Source organism: Tachyglossus aculeatus, chromosome X1 (genome assembly GCF_015852505.1).
Source record: "Tachyglossus aculeatus isolate mTacAcu1 chromosome X1, mTacAcu1.pri, whole genome shotgun sequence".
NCBI lineage: Eukaryota > Metazoa > Chordata > Mammalia > Monotremata > Tachyglossidae > Tachyglossus > Tachyglossus aculeatus.
In genome coordinates this window covers 124,499,385-124,526,275 of record NC_052101.1, presented here as the reverse complement: position 1 = coordinate 124,526,275, position 26,891 = coordinate 124,499,385, and the positions used below count along the sequence as shown (strand labels likewise).

The window sequence follows — 26,891 nt, the reverse complement described above, 5'->3', positions numbered from 1 at the left end:
ATGGCTTAATGGAAAAAGCACAGGCCTGGGCGTCAGAGGATCCGGGTTCTAATCCTGGCTCTGTCAGGGGCCTGCTGTGCGATCTTGGACAAGTCACTTAACTTCTCTGTGCCACAGTTACCTCATCTATAAAATGGTGACAATACCGGTTCTCCCTCCTGCTTAGGTTGTGAACCCTGTGTGGCACAGGGACTGATTCCCCCTCGTCCCCCTCTCCATCCCCCCCATCTTACCTCCTTCCCTTCCCCACAGCACCTGTATATATGTATATATGTTTGTACATATTTATTACTCTATTTATTTATTTATTTTACTTGTACATATCTATTCTATTTATTTTATTTTGTTAGTATGTTTGGTTTTGTCTCCCCCTTTTAGACTGTAAGCCCACTGTTGGGTAGGGACTGTCTCTATATGTTGCCAATTTGTACCTCCCAAGCGCTTAGTACAGTGCTCTGCACACAGTAAGCACTCAATAAATACGATTGATGATGATGATGATGTGTCTGATCTGATTATCTTATATCTTCCCCAGCACTTAGAACAGTGCTTGACATATAGAAAGCGCTTAACCAGTACCACAAATACCATTATCATTGATCTGTCCCTGTTCAGTATAGGTACAGCACCAGAATCTTTTGCAGTCTCTAATAATAAAAATAATGAGGGTACTGGTTAAGCGCTTACTATGTGCCAAGCACTGATCTAAGCCCTGGAGTAGATACAAGGTAATCAGGTTGGACACAGCCCCTGTCCCATTTGGGCTCACAACCTTAATCCCCATTTTACAGATGAGGTAACTGAGGCCCAGAGAAGTGAAGTGATTTGCCCAAGGCCACACAGCAGACAAGTGGCAGAGCCAGGATTAGAATCCATGACCTTCTGATTCCCAGGCCCGGGCTCTCTCCACTAGGCCATGCTTGCTTCTCTGGACTGTAAGCTCCTTATGGGCAGGAAATGTGACTACCATCTCTGCTGTATTGTACTTTCCCAAGTGCTTAGTACAGTGCTCTACACCCCATTAGTGCTCAATAAATACCACTGACTGATTGACTATATCCGATATTTGTATTTTTTACATCCCAGCCTCCCTCCACCTTGGCACCTCCTGCTGAGTCCCAAGGTTTGGAAGCGATGCCCATTTTTCCAGGAAACCGGGAGGGGAATGTAATGGCTCTGATGCATTGGTGTACTATGCATAGACTGTAAGCCTATGTTCTGTACTAGATGCTGGGGTAGATACGAAATAATCAGGTCGGGCACAGTCCGTGTCCCACATGGAACTCAGAGTCTTAATCCCCATTTTCCGGACTAGGTAACTAAGGCACAGATAAGTGACTTGCCCTAGGTCACACAGCAGACAAGTGGTGGAGCCGGAATTAGAACCCAGTTCCTTCGGACTCCCAGCCTCATGTTCTACCCCCTAGGCTACGCAGGGGACCGTGGGGGTCAAGGATAGGGGATACATGAAAAGCAGTGTGGAATAAGCTTTTGGAAAGTGAATGGCTGAAGATGGCAGTCAGGGAGGGTGCAGGGAGGGAGGGAGCCTAGTACATAGGCTTACAGTCTAGAGCAGGAGACAAACATTAATATAAGTAAATAAATTATGGATACGTGACAGATTGAATATGTGGGTTGAATGAGAGAGATGAGTCAAGGATAACGCTGAGATGATGGACTCGTGAGATAGGAAGGATAGTGTTATTGTCTACAGGGATGGGAAAGACCCGGGGTAGGGGGACAGGGTTTGGGTGGGAAGACAAGGAATTCTGTTTTGGACATGTTTAGTTTGAGGTGTCGGTGGGACATCCAAGTGGAGAAGTCCTGAAGGCAGAAGGAAGTGCCCGCTTGCAGAGAAGGAGAGACGTCACGGTGGTAGAGACGGATTTGGGAATCACCTGTGTAAAGATGGGAGTTGAAGCCATGGGAGCTAACGAGTTCTCCAACTGAGTGGGGGTAGATGGAGACGAGAAGGGGACTCAGAACTGAGACTTGAGGGACCCCCACTGTCAGAGGGCAGAAGATAGAGGAGGAGACGGCGAAGGAGTGGTCCGAGAGATCGGAGAACCAAAGAAGCAGCGTAGCCTAGTGGGTAGAACGTGGGCCTGGGAGCCGGAAGGAATTGGGTTCTAATGCCAGCTCCACTACATGTCTGCTGGGTGACCTTGGGCAATTCACTTCATTTATCTGTGCCTTAGTTACTTAAACTGGAAAATGGGGATTAAGGCTGAGTTCCATGTGGGACATGGACCTTGTCCAACCCAATTATTTCGTATCTAGCCCAGCACCTACTACAGTGCCTGGCGCATAGTAAGCGCTTAACAAATACCACAGAAAACAAACAAAAAACCCCAGAAAAGGATAGTGTCAGCGAAGCCAAGTTCGGGATAATGTTTCCGGGAGAAGGGGGTGGTCCAAAGCGTTGAAAGCAGCTGAGATGTTGAGGATTAGGATGGAGTATGCATTCATTCATTCAATCGTATTTATTGAGCGTTTACTGTGTGCAGAGCAGTGTACTAAGTGCTTGGAAAACACCATTCAGCAATCAAGAGAGACAATCCCTGCCCACGCCGGGCTCAGAGTCTAGAAGGAGGGAGGCAGACATCAAAACAAGTGAACAGGCATCAATATAAATAAATAGAATTATAGATATATACATAAGTGTTGTGGGGTGGCGGGGGGGAGAGCAAAGGGAGCGAGTCGAGGTGACGCAGAAGGGAAGGGGAGCTGAGGAAAGGGGGGGCTTAGTCTGGGAAGGCCTCTTGGAGAAGGTGAGCCTTCAGTAGGGCTTTGAAGGGAGGAAGAGTGATTGTTTAGCGGATTTGAGGAAGGAGGGCGTTTCAGGCGAGAGGTAGGACGTGGGCCGGGGTCGACGGCGGGACAGGCGAGATGGAGGCACAGTGAGAAGGTTAGCACCAGAGGAGCGGAGTGTGCGGGCTGGGCTGGAGAAGGAGGGAAGGGAGGTGCGGTAAGAAGGGGCAAGGTGATGGAGAGCTCTGAAGCCAACAGTGAGGAGTTTTTGTTTGATACGGAGGTTGATAGGCAACCACTGGAGATTTTTGAGGACCTTAGAGAGGGTAGTTTCCTTAGAGTGAAGGGGGTGGATACCTGATTGAAGGGGATCAAGGGAAGAATTGGAGGGGAGGAAGTGGAGAAACTGGGTGTAGACTACGTTCTCAAGGGGTTTGGAGAGGCATGGTAGGAGGGAGAAGGGGTGAAAACTGGAGGGGACTGTGGAGTCAAGGATAGGGGATCCATGCAAATGTTTGAAAGCAGTGTGGAATAAGCCATTGGAAAGTGAATGGTTGAAGCCAGGGAGGGTGCGAGTGTTTTAATAAGGTATGAAGGGATGCGGTCAGAGGTGCAAGTAGAAGGTGTGGATTTGGAGAGGACGTGAGAGATCACCTCATGAGATACTGCTGGGAATACTGGGAGAGCTGAAGAAGGTGCAGGAGGAGGGAGGAACTAGAGAGGAGAGAAGGGGAGATCATGTCTGATGGTTTCAATTTGGTCACTAAAGTTCACGGCCAGGTCACTGGGGGCAAGAGATGGTGGGGGAGGTAGGGCAGGAGATTTGAGGAGGGAGTTAAGCATCTGGATCAGCTGGTGGGGGCAAGGGATATAGGAGTTAATAAGGATAGAGGAGTGCTATCTAGACTGCGAGCCCGTTGTTAGGTAGGGACCGTCTCTATATGTTGCCGATTTGTACTTCCCAAGCGCTTAGTACAGTGCTGTGCATACAGTAAGCGCTCAATAAATACGCTTATTGTGAATGAATGCTACTGTCAGGCAGAGAAGGCAGGTGAGGATGAATTTGAAACTTTACAAACGTGGCCAGATATGATCAGAATTACAACTAGTAGTCATCCCAACCAGTCAGTCAGTCAGTCGTATTTATTGAGCACTTACTGTATGCAGAGCACTGTACTAAGCACTTGGGAGAGTGCAATACAACAATGTAATGGACATTTTCCCTGCCAACAATGAGCTTGCTGTCTAAAGGGGGAAACAGACGTTAATATAAATACATAAAATTACAGATATGTGCACAAGTGCCGTGGGGCTGGGAGGAGGGATGAAAAAAGGGAGCAAGCCAAGGTGACGCAGAAGGGAATGGGAGAAGAGGAAAGGGGGCTGTGGCACATCAAACTGGCACTCTTATTGGGGTGAGCCATCACGAGGCATGATCTAGTGGAAAGAGCACAGTTCTGGGAGTTAGAGGACCTGGATTCTAATTCTGGCTCTGCCATTTGGCTGCTGTGTGACCTTGGGTAAATCACTTCAATCCATCGATCAATCAATCATATTTATTGAGCGCTTACTCTGTGGGAAGAGTACAATATAACAGACATATTCCCTGCCCATAATGAGTTTATTATTATTTATAATAATAATGGTATTAAGCAGTGCCAGGCACTGTTCTGAGCGCTGGGTTAGATACACGTTAATTGGGTTGGACACAGTCCCCGCCCCACATAGGGCTCACAGTCTTAATCCCCATTTTACAGATGAGGGAACCAAGGTCACACAGGAGACAAGTGGCAGAGCAGGGATTAGAACCCATTCTCTTCTGACTCCCAGACACGTGCGCTATCCACTAGGCCAAGAGGGGAAGACAGACATTGATATAAATAAATAAATTACAGATATGTACGGAAGTGCTGGGGAGTTGAGGGGAGGTGATGAATAAAGCAGCGTGGCTCAGTGGAAAGAGCATGGGCTTTGGAGTCAGAGGTCATGGGTTCAAATCCCGGCTCCGCCAATTGTCAGCTGTGTGACTTCACTTCTCTGTGCCTCAGTGCCCTCATCCGTAAAATGGGGATTAAGACTATGAGCCCCACGTGGGACAACCTGATCACCTTATATCCCCCAGCACTTAGAACAGTGCTTTGCACATAGTAAGCGCTTAACAAATACCATCATTATTATTATTATTATAAAGGGAGTAAGTCAGGGCACTGCAGAAGGGAGTGGGAGAAAAGGAAATGAGGGCTTAGTCAGGAAGGCCTCTTGAAGGAGATATGCCTTCAATAAGGCTTTGAAGGTGGGGAGAGTAATTGTTTGTCTGATATGAAGAGGGAGGGCGTTCCAGGCCAGAGGCGGGACGTGGGCGAGAGGTCGACGGCGAGATCGATGAGATCGAGGTACAGTGAGTAGGTTGGCGTTGGAGGAGCGAAGAGTGTGGGCCGGGTTGTAATAGGAGAGTTGCGAGGTCAGGTAAGAGGGGGGCAAAGTGACTGAGTGTTTTAAAGCCGATGGTAAGGAATTTCTGTTTGCCGCGGAGGTGGTGGGGCGACCACTGGAGGTTCTTGAGGAGTGGGGAAACGTGGACTGAACGTTTTTGTAGAAAAATGATCCGGGCAGCAGAGTGAAGTATGAACTGGAATGGGGAGAGACAGGAGGCAGGAAGGTCAGCAAAGAGGCTGATACAGTAACTGAGGTGGGAGAGGATAAGTGCTTGGATAACGTGGTAGCAGTTTGGATGGAGAAGAAAGGTTGGATTTTAGCAAGAATAATTGTGGTATCTGTTAAGCGCTTACTGTGTACCAAGTGCTGGGGTAGATACAAGATAATCAGGTCCCACATGGGGCTCACACTCTAGGATGGAGCACAGATATTGCAGATATCTGCAGATGAGGGAACTGATGCCTAGAGAAGTGAAGTTACTTGCCCAAGGTCACACAGCAGACAAGTGACCTGACAGGATTTAGTGATAGACTATGTGGGTTGAATGAGAGAGAGGAGTCGAGGATAACGTCAAGGTTACAGGCTGGTGAGACAGGAAGGATGGTGGTCATCATCATCATCAATCGTATTTATTGAGCACTTACTGTGTGCAGAGCACTGTGCTAAGCGCTCGGGAAGTAAAGTTGGCAACATATAGAGACAGTCCCTACCCAACAGTGGGCTCACAGTCTAAAAGGGGGAGACAGAGAACAAAACCAAACATACTAACAAAATAAAATAAATAAATAGATACGTACAAGTAAAATGAAATAAATAAATAAATAGAGAAATAAATATGTACAAGCATATATACATACATACAGTCCTTCTAGACTGTGAGCCGCCCACTGTTGGGTAGGGACTGTCTCTATATGTTGCCAACTTGTACTTCCCAAGCGCTTAGTACAGTGCTCTGCACACAGTAAGCGCTCAATAAATATGATTGATTGATTGATTGATTGTTGCCGCCTACGGTGATGGGAAAGTCAGGGGGAGGACAGGGTTTGGGTGGGAAGATAAGGAGCTCTGTTTTGGACATGTTAAGCTTGAGGTGATGGGAGGACATCCTTTTGTCTTGAAGACAAAAGGAAATGCGAGACTGCAGAGAGGGAGAGAGCTCAGGGCTGAAAATGTAGATTTGGGTATCATCTGCAAAGAGGTGGTTGTTGAAGCCTTGGGAGTGAATGAGTTCTCCAAGGGACGGGGTATAGATGGAGAATAGCAGGGTTCTCAGAACTGAACCTAAAGGGGCACCCTATTTTATTTTATTTTTATTTTATTTTATTTTATTTTATTAGTATGTTTGGTTTTGTTCTCTGTCTCCCCCTTCTAAACTGTGAGCCCACTGTTGGGTAGGGACCGTCTCTATATGTTGCCGACTTGTACATCCCAAGCGTTTAGTCCAGCGCTCTGCACACAGTAAGCGCTCAATAAATACGATTGATTGATTGATTAGGGGATGGGAGGCAGGGGAGAAGGCACTTAGATCGTTACTATTCTCCGTGCCTCAGTCTCCACGTCTGTAAAATGAGCAAACCGGGGCACAGCTCACGGGTCCTCCATCATCCTCAGCCTTTTAGACTGTGAGCCCGCTGTTGGGTAGGGACTGCCTCTATATGTTGCCAATTTGTACTTCCCAAGCGCTCAGTACAGTGCTCTGCACATAGTAACTGCTCAATAAATACGATTGATGATGATGATGGGGCTACGTCTGACCCGCTGCTTAGGCGGGCGGTTGTCACGTAACAGGTGCTTTAACAATTATTATTGTTCCCCCTGGTGCGTCCCTCCTTTCCCTTTCTCTTGGGCGCCGCCTTCTCCTCAAGACCTGCCCTGACCCCACCTCATCCGCTCGCCATTGGGCCGAGGTCCCCTCAGTCGTCCCGGCTGAAGGGAGGCCCCGCGTCCCCTCCCCTCCATTACGGCCCTCGCCGGCCGGCCGGCCGGAGGAGTCGGGCCCGGCAGGCCCCGCCCCGCCCCCGGCCGGCCCAGCGGCTGCTCTGATTGGCCCGCCCGGTTGCCAGTCCAGCCGGCTGGCGCGTTGATAGGCTGGCCGGCCTGGCCGTCTTCGCTCGCGCCGCGTCCGGCCCCGCCCTCCCCGCCCGCTCGACTCTGTGGAGGGGCTGCGGCTTCGGGGGCTGGTGACCGCCGGCGGGACAATGGGGACCCGCGACGACGAGTACGACTATCTCTTCAAAGGTGGGCGAGACTCCGAACGGGAACGGAAACGGGCTGAGGGCAGGGGGGGGGTCCCAGCCCGGGCGCCCGGGCCTCGAGGAACGTCACCGTGCTCCTAATGGAGGGGCCCTGAGGGACTGGGTCGAGGTGAGGCCCTCGGCGGACAATCTGTGTTGCCAGCTTATCCTTCCCAAGCGCTCACTACAGTGCTCTGCACACCGTAAGCGCCCAATAAATACGCCTGATTGACGGCCGGACCCCGATTTGTGTGGGGGGCCGCGCGCGCGCGTTGGGCCCTTCCTAATATCTCCTTTGTCGCCTGACTAAATATTTCTCTTTCCTGATTTCTCTTCACGACTCTTCCCGTTTTTCTCGTCATTAATCCCCTCAGATTCCGCCGGTTTCCGATCTTCCAGCCTCCTCCCCTTTCCCCCGGCCCTTAGAGATCCCCTCGTGTGGCGCCTCCAGGCCCCATTTTGAGAAACAAAACTGGATCCCAACTTCTTCCAGACTGTGACCCCGGTGTTGGGTCGGGGCCGTCTCTATTTGGTGCCGATTTGTAATAATAATGATAATAATAATGGCATTTATTAACCATTACTATGTGCGAAGCGCTGGGGAGATTACAATAATAATAATAATAATGTTGGTATTTGTTAAGCGCTTACTATGTGCAAAGCACTGCGATTACAATAATAATGTCGGTATTTGTTAAGCGCTTACTATGTGCAAAGCACTGTACTAAGCGCTGGGGAGGTTACAATAATAATAATAATAATAATGTTGGTATTTGTTAAGCGCTTACTATGTGCCAAGCACTGTTCTAATCAATCAATCAGTCGTATTTAGTGAGCGCTTACTGTGTGCAGAGCACTGGACTGAGCGCTTGGGAAGTACAAGTTTGGCAACATATAATAATAATAATAATAATGTTGGCATTTGTTAAGTGCTTACTATGTGCAAAGCACTGTTCTAAGCGCTGGGGGGGGATACAAAGTGATCAGGTTGTCCCATGTGGGGCTCACAGTCTTAATCCCCATTTTGCAGATGAGGTAACTGAGGCTCAGAGAAGTGAAGCGACTTGGCCAAGGTCACACAGCAGACATGTGGCGGAGGCGGGATTCGAACCCATGACCTCTGACCCATGACCTCTGACTCCAAAGCCCATGCTCTTTCCACTGAGCCATGCTGCTTCTCTATAACATGTATAGATATACATAACATATAGAGATGGTCCCTACCCAACAGTGGGCTCACAGGCTAAAAGGGGGACACGGAGAACAAAACCAAACATACTAAGAAAATCAGGCAATCAATCGATCGTATTTATTGAGTGCTTACTGTGTGCAGAGCACTGGACTGAGCGCTTGGGAAGTACAAGTTGGCAACATATAGAGACAGTCCCTACCCAACAGTGGGCTCACAGTCTAAAAGGGGGAGACGGAGAACAAAACCAAACATACTAGCAAAATAAAATCAATCAATCGTATTTATTGAGCGCTTATTGTGTGCAGAGCACTGTACTAAGCGCTTGGGAAGTCCAAGTTGGCAACATATAGAGACAGTCCCTATCAATCAATCAATCGTATTTATTGAGCGCTTACTGTGTGCAGAGCACTGTACTAAGCGCTTGGGAAGTACAAGTTGGCAACATATAGAGACAGTTCCTACCCAACAGTGGGCTCACAGTCTAAAAGACAGAGAACAAAACCAAACATACTAACAAAATAAAATAGACTAGATATGTACAAGTAAAATAAGTAAATAAATAGAGTAATAAATATGTACAAACATATATACAGGTACTAAGCGCTGGGGAGATAATAATAATAATGTTGGTAATGAATAATAAAATAAATAATATTATAAATATTATATATTATAAATATAAATAAAATAATAATCTTTTAGACTGTGAGCCCACTGTTGGGTAGGGACTGTCTCTATATGTTGCCAATTTGTACTTCCCAAGCGCTTAGTACAGTGCTCTGCACATAGTAAGCGCTCAATAAATACGATTGATTGATTGTTGGTATTTGTTAAGCGTCACTGTTCTAAGCTCTGGGGAGATTACAAGGAGATCAGGTTGTCCCACGGGGGGGTCACAGTCTTAATCCCCATTTTACAGATGAGGGACCTGAGGCCCAGAGAAGTGAAGTGACTTGCCCAAAGTCACACAGCTGACAATTGGCAGAGCTGGGATTCGAACCCATGACCCCCAACTCCAAAGCCCGGTCTCTTTCCACGGAGCCACGCTGCTTCTCTTGTGCTTCCCAAGCGCTTAGTACGGTGCCCTGCACACAGTAAGCGCTCGAGAAATACGATTGAATGAATGACAAGCCAGTCATTTTTTTTTTTTTTTAAGGAAACATAGGGAGGCTTCCAATTTGGGGGACTTTGGTCAAAGCGGGTAAGCACACCTGACTTTGTTTATAGGTTGTATCTCATATTCGAGAGGGAACCCAGTGGACCAAAGTTTATCAGTTTCAGGGGTTTGGGAAAAAATCCAGCTTTAACTTAACTTTGTAATATAGCCTTGGATTTCTTTATTCAATCATACCTAAACTGGTGTTTAACGAATAGGGGCCATGCCTTATTCCATGGCTCAGTGGAAAGAGCCCGGGCTTGGGAGTCAGAGGTCGTGGGTTCTAATCCCGGCGCCTCCACTTATCAGCTGTGTGACTTTGGGCAAGTCACGTAACTTCTCTGTGCCTCGGTTACCTCATCTGTAAAATGGGGATGAAGACTGTGAGCCCCACGTGGGACAACCTGATTTTATTATTGTTATTCCCACCAGTGTATTCTCTCCCAGCACATAGCGCAGTGCTCTGCACACACTAAATGCTTAGTAAATACTACTACAAATTGATAATGGAAAATTTGAAATCGGTAAGCCCAGCTAGAAATATCTTGGTGGCAAGAAATTTTGGCCAAGGAGCCTGGGTTTTTCCCTGACTTGGATAACTCCTTTCATTACGATAGAACTAAGAGGAGGGATTGAGGAAGTTGAATGGTTGTTCTCTTGAGTTTCTCTGGTCTTTTACTCCTAATCGCTGCTTCCATCCATCCCCTAATGGGACATGCGAGCAGTACCAGGGAAAGAGGGGTTAAAGGTCATTTGCCCATTGTGCAGTTATTGGTAAAAATCTTGTTTTGGTGCAGACTCAGATACAGTGTCTGGATCTGGATTCTTTTGATGATAATAATAATAATGTATCAAGTACTTGGTTCAGCATGGTACTGGTACCAGAGAAAGATTAAACACAAATCTGCTACCAAGGTGATTATAGTCTAAAAGAGCAGGCTGCAGGATAAGAACAGATACAGGTATTTTTAGCAAATAAAAATGGGAAAAAGAAGTTTGGATTTTTTTTTTTTCCATTTTGCAATAAGCATGAGAGCTTTAAGGAATAGGGAAAGATATGAAGAGTGGAAAGGACTCAGGGAGCAGAAGCTAGAGGACAGTAGATGAAGGAGGAGAAGGCATCATGCCCTAGTGGATAGAACACGGGCCTGGGAGCCAGAAGGACCTGGGTTCTAATCCTGCCCCTTCCACTTGTCTGATGTGTGATCTTGGGCAAGTCACTTAACTACTCTGGGCCTCGGATACCTCGTGTAAAATGGGGATTAAGACTGTGAGCCCCAAGTGGGAAATGGACTGTGTCCAACCTGATTAGCTTTCATTTACCCCAGTGCTTAGAACTGTGCCTGGTACACAGTGAGTGCTTAATAAATGCCATTAAAAAAAAAAAAGGCAGGAGGGGATATAAGTAGGGAAGGAGTCCCTCTATTACAGCCCTTTTTCATAGCCCTACTAGACTATTCTGTCAGCCTCCTCACTGGTCTCACTGCATCCAGCCTTTCTTCCCTCCATTCTATACTATATTCTGCAACCTGAATTATCTTTTAAAAAAAAAACTTTTTCTTAGCACGTCTTCCCCTCTTCAAAAAACTTCAAATGGCTGTTCATTCCTTGCCATAACAAGAAGAATCACCTGACCATTGGCTTCAAGACATCCCACAACCTCTAGTCACCCACTATTCCTCAGCCTGTGCTCTTTGCTTTTCCCTAGCTAACTTTATGGTGCCTCTCATGCTTCCAACCCTTTTCTCCTGCCTGAAACTCCCTCCCCCCTTCAAATTAATTAACCACTCTGGTTCTCCCCATCTTCAAAGCCCTCTTGAAATTCCACCCCTTCAGGAGGTCTTTACCATGAATTCTCAGGTTGTGTCAATCTAGCAACCATGCTTAACACTAATGTTTACACATATCTACTTGCATTCACATAGATCACTTAGAACAGTGCTTGGCACATAGTAAGCACTTAACATACCACAGTTTTATATATATATAAATATATATATATGTATATATATATATATATATATATATACACACTCACACACATACATCCCATAGGTATTATCTCAATTTATGTTAATTTCCACTTATTTATGCATCCTGCCATATTCCTGCTGTCAACAGTTGTACTGCTGTTCTTTCCCCTGCTCTCATTATTTGAAAATAAGTTGGGTCTTTCTGTCTCCCCAGTTAGATTGTAAACTCCAGTGCTTAGTACACATTAGACTGTGAGCCCACTGTTGGGTAGGGACCGTCTCTATATGTTGCCAGCTTGTACTTCCCAAGCGCTTAGTACAGTGCTCTGCACACAGTAAGCACTCAATAAATACGATTGATTGATTGCCATGTACTCAAATCAAACAGTGGCATTTATTGAGCACTTGCTATGTGCAGAGCTCTGAACTAAGCACTTTAATGCTCAGTAAATACCACTGAGTGCAAAACATTGTATTAAGCCCCTTGGAGAGTCCAACAGAAGCAAGATGCGTATTCCCTCTCCTCAAGAAGCTTACAATCTAATGGGGAATCCAGACAAAAATGGTTTACAAATATTGGGGGCAAGAGAAAGTACAAACCTGTCAGGGTGAAATAGCTGAATAAATAATTGACTAGTCAAATAGTATACATAGTTACATATACATAAGAGCTGAGGATAGGAATCAATCAAGTGTATTTAGCTGAATAAATAATTGACTAGTCAAATAGTATACATAGTTACATATACATAAGAGCTGAGGATAGGAATCAATCAATTGTATTTATTGAGCACTTACTGTGTGCAGAGCACTGTACTGAGCGCTTGGGAGAGTACAGTGCAACAGTATAACAGACACATTCCCCGCCCACAACAAGCTTACAGTCTAGGGGGGAATTGAATACATAGGTGCTAAAGGTGGCTGCCGGATTGACGTGACTAGGGTCAGTTGATCAGTGGTATTTATTGAGCGCTTGCTGTGTGCTGAACACTGTACTCAGCGCTTGGGAAAGTACAGTTAGATGCAATCCCTGCCCTGGAGGACTTTACGGGCTAAGGGATTGTAGCTTTAATTCTGTTTGTTCTGACGATTTTGACACCTGTCTACATGTTTTGTTTTCTCTCTCCCCCTTCTAGACTGTGAGCCCATTGTTGGGTAGGGACCGTCTCTGTATGTTGCCGACTTGTACTTCCCAAGCGCTTAGTACAGTGCTCTGCACACAGTAAGCACTCAATAAATGATTGAATGAATGAATTGGGGAAGGCTTTCTGAAGAAGGTGGGGTTTTAGGAGGGCTTTGAAAATGGGGAGAATTGTGGTCTGTCAGATATGTGGGGGAGTAGGGAGTTCCAGGCCAGGGGAACAGCATGAATGGGGTTTGGTAAGAAGGTCAGTTTCCAAGGAGCTAGGCAGGGGAGTACTTGATTAGGGAATACGTGTGCTCTGCACACAGTAATCAGTCAATCAATCGTATTTATTGAGTGCTTACTATGTGCAGAGCACTGTACTAAGCGCTTGGGAAGTACAAATTGGCATCACATAGAGACAGTCCCTACCCAACAGTGGGCTCACAGTCTAAAAGGGGGAGACAGAGAACAGAACCAAACATACCAACAAAATAAAATAAGTAGGATAGAAATGTACAGTAAGCGCTCAATAAATATGATTGAATGAATAGGTTGGCATTAGAGGAGCGAAGTATGGGGCCTGGGTTGTAGTAGGAAGTCAGGGAGGTGGTAGTAGTAGTAGTAGTAGTAGTAGTAGTAGTAGGGGACAGGGTGATTGAGTGCTTTAAAGCTGTTGGTAAGGAGTTTTTCGTTTTGTGCTGAGGTGGATGGGCAACCACTGGAGTTTCTTGAGCAGTGGGAAGAAATTGACTAAATTTTTTTTTTTTTTTTAGAAAAATGATCTGGGCAGCAGAGTGAAGTACGGACTGGAGTGGGGAGAGACAGGAGGCAGGGAGATCTGATACAGTAATCAGGGCGGGATAGGATTAGTGCTTTCATCAGCCTGGTAGCAGTGTGGAAGGAGAGGAAAGGGTAGATTTTTAGATTGGAAGGGAGTGGGGGATGAGGCAAGGAGGCTAATGCAATAATTAACTGTAATAGGACAAGAGCTTGGAGCAGGGTGGCAGCTCTTAGGGTGGAGGGGAATGGAGGGAGCCCTTTTGAAGCAAGACCCAGTAGGGGGGTCTTTTGGAGGTGAGGAGTGACTGAATTCAATGGTTATTAGGCTTTCTCTGTTCCTGAGGCCTGTATCCCTTAGATGCAGATTAGAACCAGCCTGACTCTGGTCTCTGGACTCTGGAAGGACTTATACTATTGGACTTGCTCAAAGGCTGTTGTTTCTGACTGCTCTCATCTACAGACAGTAAGATGGAGTGATTCTGAGATTATCCTGGATTCTTTTCTTGTATTTCCCCAATTCTTGGGCATTACGCTTGCGGATCGGGAAGGCCGCAGATAATGGGTGAGAATGGGAATGTAGATTTCGGAAGTAATTTGTCTCAAATTGGGATTTTGGCTGGCAGAAAAGGGTTCAGTTTTTCACCATATGGAATCTGGAAGACGAGGGCCAGGTTGGGGTGGGGTAGAAAGGTATCTGAAGGAAACGGAGGGTTCAAGGGATGTGGTCACTCTGGTCATCCCTGTCACAGTTTCGGAACCAGCCGGTGGTGCTTCTGCAAGTGAGTGGTCTTTATCCTGAAACAAACACCAAGCTGGTAGCCAATTGTACTTAGAGAATGCTTCAGTGACTTGAAATGGCAGCAGTCTAGCAACAAATCCACACTGCCCGGTCCAATCCTACCCCAGGGAGGCTTGCCGTGATGCCATTTTTCTAAGTGGTGTTTAAGTGCTTACTATGTGCCAGGCACTGTACTAAGTGCTGGGGTAGATACAGGCTAATCAGGTTGGACAAAGGCCCTGTCCCATGCGGGGCTCACAGTATTAATCCCCATTTTGCAGATGAGGTAAGGCACAGAGAAGTGAAGTAATAATAATAATGATGGTATTTGTTAAGCGCTTACTATGTTCTAAGCACTGGGGTAGATCCAAGGTAATCAGGTTGTCCCACGTGGGGCTCACAGTCTTAATTTCCATTTTTCAGATGAGATAACTGAGGCCCAGAGAAGTGAAATGACTTGCCCAACGTCACCCAGCAGACAAGTGGCGGAACCGGGATTAGAACCCAGGTCCTGCTGACTCCCGGGCTCATTCCCTATCCACTGGGCTACGCTGCTTCTCACTAGGCTACACTGCTTCTCATTGCAAGGGGAGAAAATGCTTACACTCTGTGATGCAGCTTTTTGTTTAAAGTCTTTTTCCTCATTTACCACATCAACCGCAGTCTCTTTTGCGTTGGATGTAGTAATAGTAGTGGTAATAAAAATGGAATTCGAGTGCCTGCAGAATGCAATACAATGTATAAAGCGCTCGGGGAGGTACAGCAGAAGCATGAGCCTAGTTCCCTGCCCGTAAGGAGCTTATATTCTAGCGGGGGAGGTAGATGTAAAAACATTTACAGTGAAAGCAGAAGAAACAAATGGAATATTCAGTCAAAATAGTTCTTGAGCACTTGTGTGCAGAGCACCGTACTAAGCATTTGAGAGAGTACAGAACAGTAGAGCTGGTAGACGTGATCCCTGTCCTCAAGGAGCGTACAGTCTAGCGCAGTATACACACGAGCTGAGGCTGTGGTATAAATACAGAAGTGCAAGAAGTGGCTTCAGGTTGGTAGGACTCGGGATGTGGAGAATTAGTTGGGGAAGGTTCCTTGGAGGAAATGGGAGTTGAGGAGGTCTGTGGGTGTGGGAGGGAGGGGAGTCCCGGGTTGAGAGATCAGAGGCAAGTGAATCTAAACCTATCAGTCCTTCAATCCTGCGTTTGGGAACATCTTCAGCTTCCTAGGACGTTAATGACTCGGCCACTTAGACTTTTTGTAGCAACTACCTCTCTCCCAAACGCTATTACCTCTCTTCTTCTTCAGCCAGACCCTGCCCACTGTGCCTCACCCTTTCCCCTCCTCACCTCTCCAACTCTTCACTGCTAATGAAGTGCCTCTCCCTCAAACATTCATCCTTTTAACCATCTGGCAACTCTCTGAACTGCTGTTTTTGTCTCCTGGCCTTCAAATCTCTCCCCTCTCTGCTGTCCAGATCATTTTTCTAAAATGTTCTGCACACATCCCTCTGTGCCAAAGCCTCCCATGGTTACCCATTCCTCTCTGCATCAAGCAGAAACTCCTGACCATTGACTTTAAGGCATTTAATCAGCTCTCTCCCTCCTACTTATCCACTGTCTTCTCCCACTACATCCCTGCTCTCGGTCTCAGTTCCTTTCAAGCCCATCATTTTACTGTGACTCGGTTTCAGTCATTCATTGTCGTATTTATTGAGCACTTACTGTCTGCAGAGCACTGTACTAAGCGCCGATCTCCCATCCTCCTGTCTCTCCCCACTTCAGTCTATACTTCACGCTGCTGCCCGGATCATCTTTGTGCAGAAACGCTCTGGGCATGTTACGCCCCTCCTCAAAAATCTCCAGTGGCTACCAGTCAACCTACGCATCAGGCAAAAACTCCTCACTCTTGGCTTCAAGAGTCCGTCACCTCGCCGCCTCCTACCTCACCTTCCTTCTCTCCTTCTCCAGCCCAGCCCGCACCCTCCGCTCCTCTGCCGCTAACCTCCTCACTGTGCCTCGTTCTCGCCTGTCCCGCCGTCGACCCCCGGCCCACGTCCTCCCCCTGGCCTGGAATGCCCTCCCTCCGCACATCCGCCAAGCTAGCTCTCTTCCTCCCTTCAAAGCCCTACTGAGAGCTCACCTCCTCCAGGAGGCCTTCCCAGACTGAGCCCCCTCCTTCCTCTCCCCCTCCCCATCCCCCCACCCTACCTCCTTCCCCTCTCCACAGCACCTGTGTATATGTTTGTACAATTTTATTACTCTATTTTACTTGTACATATTTACTATTCTATTTATTTTGTTAATGATGTGCATCTAGCTTTACTTCTATTCTGATGACTTGACACCTGTCCACATGTTTTATTTTGTTGTCTGTCTCCCCCTTCTAGACTGTGAGCCCGTTGTTGGGTAGGGACCGTCTCTATATGTTGCCAGCTTGTACTTCCCAAGCGCTTAGTACAGTGCTCTGAGCACAGTAAGCACTCAATAAATACGATTGAATGAATGAAAAGCGCTTGGGAAGTGCAAGTCGGCAACATATAGAGACGGTCTCTTCTCACACTCTAGAAGGGGGAGACAGACAACAAAACATGTAGACACGTGTCAAAATGATCAGAACAAATCATCTTTCCCGCCTCCAGCCTCCCTCATATGTCCTTCCCCCGGCCTGGAATTCCCTCCCCCTTCAAATTTGCCAGACCACAGCTCTCCCCATCTTCAAAGCTCCTCTGAAATCACATCTTCAGTCTATACTTTACTCTGCTGCCTGGATTATCTTTGTACAGAAACGCTCTGGCCATGTCACTCCCCTCCTCAAAAATCTCCAGCGGTTGCCTGTCAACCTTCGAATCAAGCAAAACTCCTCACTCTCAGCTTCAAGGCTGTCCATCACCTCGCCCCCTCCTACCTCACCTCCCTTCTCTCCTTCTCCATCCCAGCCCGCACACTCCGCTCCTCTGCCGCTAACCTCCTCACTGTGCCTCCTTCTCACCTGTCCCGTTGTCAACCCTTGACCCATATCCTACCTCTGGCCTGGAATGCCCTCATCTGCCAAACTAGCTCTCTTCCTCCCTTCAAAGCCCTACTGAGAGCTCACCTCCTCCAGGAAGCCCTCCCAGACTGGGCCCCCCCCGCCCTACCTCCTTCCCCTCCCCACAGCACTTGTATATATTTATTACTCTATTTTATTGTACATATTTACTGTATTTTATTAATGATGTGTATATAGCTGTAATTCTATTTATTCTGATGATATTGACACCTCTCTACTTGTTTTGTTTTGGGGTTTTTTTGTCTGTCTCCCCCCTTCTACACCGTGAGCCCATTGTTGAGTGGGGACCGTCTCTATATGTTGCCGATTTGTACTTCCCAAGCGCTTAGTATAGCGCTGTGCACACAGTAAGCACTCAATAAATACGATCGAATGAATGAATCTTCAGGAAGCCTCCTCCAGCTAATTTCTCTTTCCCCAAACTTATATCCCTCCAACTGTTACTTCAGAATTTCTGCACCAACTGTATGCTCATGTTCTTCCAACCCCCCATAGCGCTTATGTACATGTGGCCCATTTAAGCATTATCTTATGTACCTATCCACTTCTCCCTACTAGGCCTAATTTGGTGTAGTGTCTTTCTCTCCTGCTGGATTGTAAACTCCTTGAGGGCAGAGATTGAATCTAACTCCACTGAGTACTCTCAAGTGCTTAGGATGGTGCTCTGTGCTCAGTCAGTACTATTGATTGCTTGATTATCTTGTATTTAGTGATTATCTCAGCCCTTGGCACATAGTAAATACCACAGGCATGACTGGGCATCCATTTCCTAAGCTAATTCATGTTGTATTGATGCAAGATTTATATTTTCTCATTCAAATAGGTCTAGAGGTTTTTCATCATTTGCTGCATTCTAGTGAGCTAGGAGGAGAGATGTCAAAGACCCACTTTACTGAATATTTCAAGTCCCAGAATAATAATGATAATAGTAGTATTTGTTAAGCACTTACTGTGTGCCAAGCACAGAACTGAGCAGTGGGATAGATACAAGATAATTGGGTCCCACTTGGGGTTCACATTGTAAGTAAGAACAGGTATTGAATTCTCATTTTACAGATGAGGGAAATGAGGCCCGGAGAAGTAAAGTGACTGGCCCAAGGTCACACAGCAGACAAGTGGTAGAGCTGGGATTAGAACCCATGTCCTCTGACTTCAAGTCCCATTTTCTTTCCACTAGGCCATGCTGCTTCTCAGAAGAGCTGCTGACTTTCCCAAAGTCTCACAGCAATTTGGGGGCACAGAGTCCGAAGCATTATCTGTTTCTCCATTATTTTTTGTGTTCTTGGTAGGTCACGTGAAGGTTCTTGGGCCACAAGATGCTGCTTGGGGTGGATAGATCACAGACTGGAGTAATAGGAGGCAAGAGGGTGAGATATTTTGAAAAGAAAGGAGCAAAGACTGACAGCTGTTTCTGGGGCTGGTCTAAATTAATGTCATTTCTTGAGCACTTATTGTGTGCAGAACACTGTACTGAGCACTTCGGGAGTATCAAAGAGTTGTAGACATGATTCCTACCCTCGGGGTACTTCTAGTGGGTATGAGAGAGAGAGAGCAAGCTGAGAGATAAAGGAGAGACAGAGAAAAGGGAAATTTCCAGACGGTGTCATAATACTTTGCTGTCCACAAATGTTCTTGGCAGAGTAAAGTGGGAGGGTCATTGCTCCATCACTGTAGAATATCTTGATCCAGAAACAGGATAGAAAAAAAATGTCTTTTCACATCTCCTTTCTGTCCCTTCTCTCTCTGTAAACAAAAGCAATGATTCTTCTTCCCAGTCCCTCTGTGCCCCTTTTCTCCCCTTCCTTATTAATCCAAAGACTAGAGATAGTCTTGATACTCCAGAAATCTTTGCAGTTCCCAACACTTTTGGCCTATAATCCCGATTATCCCCAGAGCATCTCTTATCTTTTAAAAAAATTTATAGCTCACTATTCCATAGGGTTCAGTCATTCATTTAATCATATTTATTAAGCGCTTACTGTGTGCAGAGCACTGTACTAAGTGCTTGGGAAAGTACAATACAGCAGTAAAGAGTGACAATCCCTGCCCACAATGAGCTCACAGTCTAGAGGGGGGATGAAAATCACTCCTCCCTGCCTTGACTCCGTTCATGCTGGGTGTGTAGTTGAGTAGAGGACTTGGGGAGGGGAGAAGAGGAGAGCCAAAGAAAGGCCTGTTTTGATTCAGATGAGAAAGGGGGAATCCAGCGGCGGAAGAAAGTGGAGGGGCTATTGGCAGGCACCCAGGTGTAGCCCTGGTTTGGGAGGAAGAACAAGAAAGTCTCGTCTCCCTGACTCCTGCCAGCAGAGAGACCGAAACGATGCGGAAACCGGGGTGGAAACAGCACACAACCAGTGGTCTGTCCGAGCCGTTCAATGATATATATTGATCTGGAGAGGATTCGCTCCTCCCTTCTTTACTCCATTAATGCTGTGTTCAGTGATGGGTAGAGAAGAAGGGGGCTAAATCTTGTAACTAGTTTATTTTTGCACTTTCCGGAGTCTGGTTTCACTTTTCCATTAGATGAATCAACCTCTGTGCAGTGGTTTGCTAGATATTTGAAAATGAATCGCGGGTTCTGATGGGGTGAAAGTTGAACATGTTTTTTTTTTTTTCACGTGCTTGGAATATGACCAGATGGTGGAATTATGTAGTTCTTCTCTTCCCCCTTTTAATCCATCAAGCTGCGTGGAGTCTCACCCAAAGGTCTTCAGTGCTTTCTATTTCTGTCTGGAACTGAACTTGTGGTTCTTTGTCCTTGATAGCTAAATGCCTTTGTGATTTTCAGGTCTCGTGCTTTCCATACTTTGCTTTTTCTCCCATCTTATCTTTCCCTCAGGTGGTCTGTCTGCTTACATGGTTGCAATCTGCCAGGGCTCTTCATCACCAGCGGTGGGTTGCTGAGAGTGTGCCAGAGAGGGGGAAATATTGAAACTGGTGGCAAGTGTGCTGTTTATCACAGTGGGTGATCAGTTGCAGTGTTTGGGGGTAGAGAGTCATTTTTGTGGTCCTTTCGTTCTGGGTCCCCTACTGCCCTTGCTCGACACTCCCTGTGTTATGGCCCTCATCCGCTGGCCTGGTTTCAGCTGCCACCTTTACGGGACTCCGGCTCCCAAATCTACCCGTCTCCCACCGTTCATCGCATTACTTTTTGCCTTCAGGACATTTCCACTTGGGTGGCCCACCAGCCTCTCATACTCAGCATATCCCAAACTGAACTTCTCATCTTCCCTCCTAAACCCTCCCCCGTCGCAACTTTCCCATCCCTGTCAGTGATGCCCCCGTCCCTCCTTTCATTCATTCATTCAGTCGTGTGTGCAGAGCACTGTACTAAGCGCTTGGAAAGTACAATTCGGCAACAGAGGCAATCCCTACCCAACGGGCTCACAGTCTAGAAGGGGGAGACAGACAACAAAACAAAACAAGTAGACAGGCATCAATAGCATCAAAAATAGATAAATAGAATTATAGGTCTCTACCCATCATTAATAAAATAGAGAAATATGTACAAATATACACAAGTGCTAGACTGAGCCCCCTTTTTCCTGTCATCGTTCCCCCCTACCTCCTTCCGCCCCCCAGCAGCACTTGTATATATTTGTATGTATTCATATCTCTATTTATTTTGCTTGTACACATTTACTACTCTATTTTATTAATGATGTGCATATAGCTATAATTCTGTTCTGATGGTTTGACATCTGTCTACATGTTTTGTCTGTCTCCCCCTTCTAGACTGTGAGCCCATTGTTGGGTAGGGACCGTCTCTATATGTTGCCAACTTGTACTTCCCAAGCGCTTAGTACAGTGCTCTGCACACAGTAAGCGCTCAATAAATACGATTGATTAGGAGGGGGCAAGGTAATGGAGAGCTTTGAAGCCAAGAGTGAGGAGTTTTTTCTTCATGCGAAGGTTGATAGGCAACCACTGGAGATTTTTGAGGCGGGGAGTGACGTGCCCAGAGCGTTTCTGTAGAAACGCTGATCCCAGGGGCTCACGACCTTGGTTTTCTCCTCAGCTCCCCACTATCTTTAAGCTCTCGGTTCAGTCAACGTCTAAATCCTTACAATTTTTCCTCCAAAACGCTTCTTGGATCCACCCTTTCCTCTCCACCCAAAAAGCCACCACCCCGCTCCAAGCACTCATCGCATTGCAGTTAATAATAATGATGGTATTTGTTAAGCGCTTACTATGTGCCAAGCACTCGTGGCTTAGTGGAAAGAGCCCAGGCTTGGGAGTCAGAGGTCATGGGTTCTAATTCCGACTCCACCACTGTCAGCTGTGTGACTTTGGCCACCACTGTCAGCAGTGTGACTTTGGCAAGTCACTTCACTTCTCTGGGCCTCAGTTCCCTCATCTGTAAAATGGGGATTAAGACTGTGAGCCCCAGTTGGGACAACCTTATTACCCTGTAGCTACCCCAGTGCTTAGAACAGTGCTTGGCACGTAGGAGGCGCTTAACAAATGCTGTCATTATTATTATTGCGATTCAACTACTGTATGTGTGTCTCTTCAGCAGTGTCCCCTTCAGTCCATACTTCCCACTGCTGCCTGGATTATCTTCCCGAAGTGTCAATCAATCAATCAATCGTATTGTGTGCAGAGCACTGTACTAAGCGCTTGGGAAGTACAAGTCGGAGTGTCGCCCTGATTGGTTTTTGAGGAGTGGAGAGATCTATGCAATCAGTGGTATTTATTGAGTACAAGTGTCGCCCTGATTGATTTTTGAGGAGTGGAGAGATCTATGCAATCAGTGGTATTTATTGAGTGCTTACTGTGTGCACAGCACTGAACTAAGTGCTTGGGAGAGTACAATACATTAGGGTTGGTAGACAAGATCCCAGCCTAAAAGGAGTTTACAGTCTAGCAGGGCAAACAGATGTTTTATATATATATATATATATATATGTTTGTACATATTTATTACTCTATTTTACTTGTACATATCTATTCTATTTATTTTATTTTGTTAGTATGTTTGGTTTTGTTCTCTGTCTCCCCCTTTTAGACTGTGAGCCCACTGTTGGGTAGGGACTGTCTCTATATGTTGCCAATTTGTACTTCCCAAGCGCTTAGTACAGTGCTCTGCACATAGTAAGCGCTCAATAAATACGATTGATGATGATGATGTTAAGATAAATTGCAGATAGGGGAAATGGGAGAATGTAAGGATTTGTACATGTGTCCTGTGGGGTTGGGGGGTGGTGTGACTATCCAGTGCTTAAGGGGTACAGATCCAAGTGCATTGGTGCCGTAGAAGGGGGTGGCAAATAGGGGAAATGAGGGCCTAGTCAGGGAAATCCTCCAAAGCACCCAGTGGCTGCCCATCTCCTTTTACCTCAAACAAAGAGTCCTCACCCTTGGCTTTGAGGCACCAGCTTTGTCCACTCTCCATATCCATTCTCTTCATTCCCTACTCCTTCCTTTGCACTCTTGGCTCCTCCCAAGCTCAACTTGAACTGTACTTACTCCCCCCTCAACTTGCCCACTTTCAACTTCTTGCTCACTCTGTTCCCCTGGCTCAGAACCATTCAATCGTATTTATTGAGCGCTTACTGTGTGCAGAGCACTGTCCTAAGCGCTTAGTAACTAACCACCTCCGCCCACGCCCATATTTTCCAGCCCCCCAGCCCTTTCCATCTTCAGAGCCCTCCTAAAATCCCATGCCCTCCAGGAAGCTTTCCCCTTTAATTCCCAACACCCCACCCCGCCTTGCATCAGCCCAAGAGCCACCCCTGCACTTAATGCATTTGCACCCATCCTCAACATTTATGTATCTATGCATCTTGAACAGTTCAATTATTTATTATTATTTTATCCTAACCTATTTATTTTACTCCCTTTCTGATGCTTGTTTTTCCCCCTGCCCCCACTGTTTGTTAACATTTTGTAGGTCTCACTCCCCATTAGACTGTAATACCCCGGTGGGCAGGAAACCTATCTTTTGCTTCTGTTCTGCTCTCCCAACCACTTAGTACAGTGTCTCACTGTCAGTGCCATTATCAGTCAGTCAGTTGAATTGTGTGCTTAGTGTGCGCAGCACTGTACTAAGTGCTTGGGAATGTACAATAATAATAATATAATGATGGCATTTGTTAAGCGCTTACTATGTGCAAAGCACTGTTCTAAGCGCTGGGGAGGATACAGGGTGATCAGGTTGTCCCACGTGGGGCTCAATACAACAGAGTTGGTAGATATGATCCCTGCCCAAAAGGAGTCTACTGGGGGAGACATATTAAAATAGATTAGCGATAAGGGGAATAGTAGAGCAATATACCATTACTTGTATTGGTGTAGCTAGTAGCTCCTCTTCCCAAAGCTTGTTGCACTTGGCATGAATAATAACCAATCAATCAGTGGTATTTATTGAGCACTACTCTGTGCAGAACACTGCCTTCATTATTTTTTGGCTAACATGCCACACTTGGAGTATTAAGGAATGTATGAGGTGATCTGGGTTGTGGGGATTATATATTGAAACTATTTATCATGCTGTGCTGTGTCCACGTAGTACAGAGGTTTTAACTATACGATTATATATAAAGTCTATATTTGAATCCTGGACATCCATCTGCCAGGGATCTCAATTCCCTCCTAACATTAGAGAATTTGATAAAGCAATTAGTCAATCCATGAATCAGGGACCAAGGGGGTTTTTTGTTTGTTTTTTTTTAATAGTATTTGTTAAGCAGCACTGTGTGCCAGGCAGTGTACTAAGTGCTGGGGTAGAACTCAAGATAATCTGATTGGACCCAGTCGGTGTCCCATGTGGGGCTCACAGTCTTAATCCCCATTTTACAGATGAGGTAACTGAGCCATCGAGAAGTGAAATGACTTGCCCAAGGTCACACAGCAGACAAATGGCAGAGCCGGGATTAGAACCCAGGTGCTTCTGGCTCCCAGGCTCACGTTCCAACCATTAAGCCACACTGCTTCTGGTTTGGCAGCGACTTAGGGCACCAAGATGCCAAAGCAGGTACCGCTTGCACCAGGGCCTCCCCCTTTCCTGGTTTGGGCCTGAGAGGATTTTAAAGTGGGCCCTATTCATTCATTCAGTCATATTTATTGAGCGCTTACTGTTTGCAGAGCACTGTACTAAACGCTTGGGAAGTACAAGTTGGCAACATATAGAGACAGTCCCTACCCAACAGCGGGCTCACAGTCTAGAAGGGGGAGACAGACAACAAAACAAAACCTATTAACAAAATAAAATCAATAGAATAAATATGTACAAGTAAAATAGAGTAATAAATATGTACAAACATAGATACATATATACAGGTGCTGTGGGGAGGGGAAGGAGGTAGGGCGAGGGGGAGGGGGAGAGGTAGGAGGGGGCTCAGTGTGGGAAGGCCTCCTGGAGGAGGTGAGCTCTCAGCAGGGCTTTGAAGGGAGGAAGAGAGCTAGCTTGGCGGATGGGCAGAGGGAGGCATTCCAGGCCAGGGGGAGGACGTGGGCTGGGGGTCGACGGCGGGACAGGCGAGAACGAGGCCCGGTGAGGAGGTTAGCGGCAGAGGAGCGGAGGGTGTGGGCTGGGCTGTAGAAGGAGAGAAGGGAGGTGAGGTAGGAGGGGGCGAGGTGATGGACAGCCTTGAAGCCGAGGGTGAGGAGTTTCTGCCTGGATGCGTAGGTTGATTGGTAGCCACTGGAGATTTTTGAGGAGGGGAGTAACATGCCCAGAGCGTTTCTGCACAAAGACGATCCGGGCAGCAGCGTGAAGTATAGATTGAAGTGGGGAGAGACAGGAGGATGGGAGATCAGAGAGGAGACTGATGCAGTAATCCAGTCGGGATTGGATGAGAGAGTGATAGGATGAGAGATTGAGCAGGGTAGCGGTTTGGATGGAGAGGAAAGGGCGGATCTTGGCGATGTTGTGGAGGTGGGACCGGCAGGTTTTGGTGACAGATTGGATGTGAGGGGTGAACGAGAGAGCGGAGTCAAGGATGACACCAAAGTTGTGGGCCTGTGAGACGGGAAGGATGGGAGTGCCATCAACAGTGATGGGAAAGTCAGGGAGAGGGCAGGGTTTGGGAGGGAAGATAAGGAGTTCAGTCTTGGACATATTGAGTTTTAGCTGGTGGGCAGACATCCAGATGGAGATGTCCTGAAGGCAGGAGGAGATATAAGCCTGGAGGGAGGGAGAGAGAGCAGGGGCAGCGATGTAGATTTGGGTGCCATCAGTGTAGAGATGATAGTTGAAGCCGTGGGAGCGAATGAGTTCACCAAGGGAGTGAGTGTAGATAGAGAACAGAAGGGGACCAAGAACTGACCCTTGAGGAACCCCTACAGTAAGGGGATGGGAGGGGGAGGAGGAGCCCGCAAAAGAGACTGAGAATGAACGACCGGAGAGATAAGAGGAGAACCAGGAGAGGACAGAGTCTGTGAAGCCAAGGTTGGATAGCATGTTGAGGAGAAGTGGGTGGTCCACAGTGTCGAAGGCAGCTGAGAGGTCGAGGAGGATTAGGATAGAGTATGAACCATTGGATTTGGCAAGAAGGAGGTCATTGGTGACCTTTGAGAGGGCAGTTTCCGTGGAACGTAAGGGATGGAAACCAGATTGGAGGGGGTCGAGGAGAGAGTTGGCGTTGAGGAATTCGAGGCAGCGCGTGTAGACGACTCGTTCAAGGAGTTTGGAAAGGAATGGTAGGAGGGAGATAGGGCGATAACTAAAAGGGGAGGTGGGGTCAAGAGAGGGTTTTTCTATGATGGGAAAGATGTGGGCATGTTTGAAGGCAGAGGGGAAGGAGCCAGTGGGGAGTGAGTGGTTGAAGATGGAAGTTAAGGAGGGGAGGAGGGACGGAGCGAGAGATTATTATCATTACTATTATTACCTCCACCTCCCTGTGAGCCAGTGGCCAGGTGGTGTTTCATGGCTCCCCTCTGACATTAAACTGCAACATCAAACCTCCTGCTTCCCTGGACTGATCGGGCAGGGAGGTGGCTGGTACTGATTTTCAGCTCCCAGAACTGCTTACCCGCTAAAGGATGGAGCAGGAGTTTCAGTGAAAGCAAGATGTCCTGACCTTACTTTCCTCCCTAGCAGTGAGGCTAGGGGCTAGCAGGAGGCCTGGGAGGAGTTACATAATCTGTTCGCACCTGGGATAACTGGGTGGGTTACCTGCTGAACTCTTCTGTGTTTCCTGAGATAATCCTCTCTTCCTCTTTCCCAACTTCCTCACCAGAGTGGAGGAACCACCACTCTCTTTCTGATGCTGCCACCCTGGCATTCCAAAGTCATTTCTGGCCCCTCACTGGTCTGCTCCGTGTTAACCCGTTATCAAGTTCCTCTCCAGCTTCCTCTGTCCCAGGTCTCTGCAGCGGGAAACAACCATAGCCTAGGGCAGGAGGAAGAATGGTTACCCTGGGAAAACGCAAGCTGGTTCAGTTCTAGGAAGGGGAAATGACCTCCAGTCACGATAT

The 26,891-nt window shown here is 47.0% G+C and overlaps 1 protein-coding gene across 1 annotated transcript in view; it reads left to right on the top strand.

The window, feature by feature from the left end:
• The first annotated feature begins 7,284 nt into the window (after positions 1-7,284).
• RAB11B (RAB11B, member RAS oncogene family) overlaps positions 7,285-26,891 on the top strand; it is a 36,507-nt gene continuing 16,900 nt past the window's right edge. Inside the window, exon 1 of the mRNA XM_038772234.1 lies at positions 7,285-7,425. Coding sequence (XP_038628162.1) covers positions 7,386-7,425 — 40 coding nt within the window. The 5' untranslated portion in view covers positions 7,285-7,385. The remainder of the gene's footprint in view (positions 7,426-26,891) is intronic.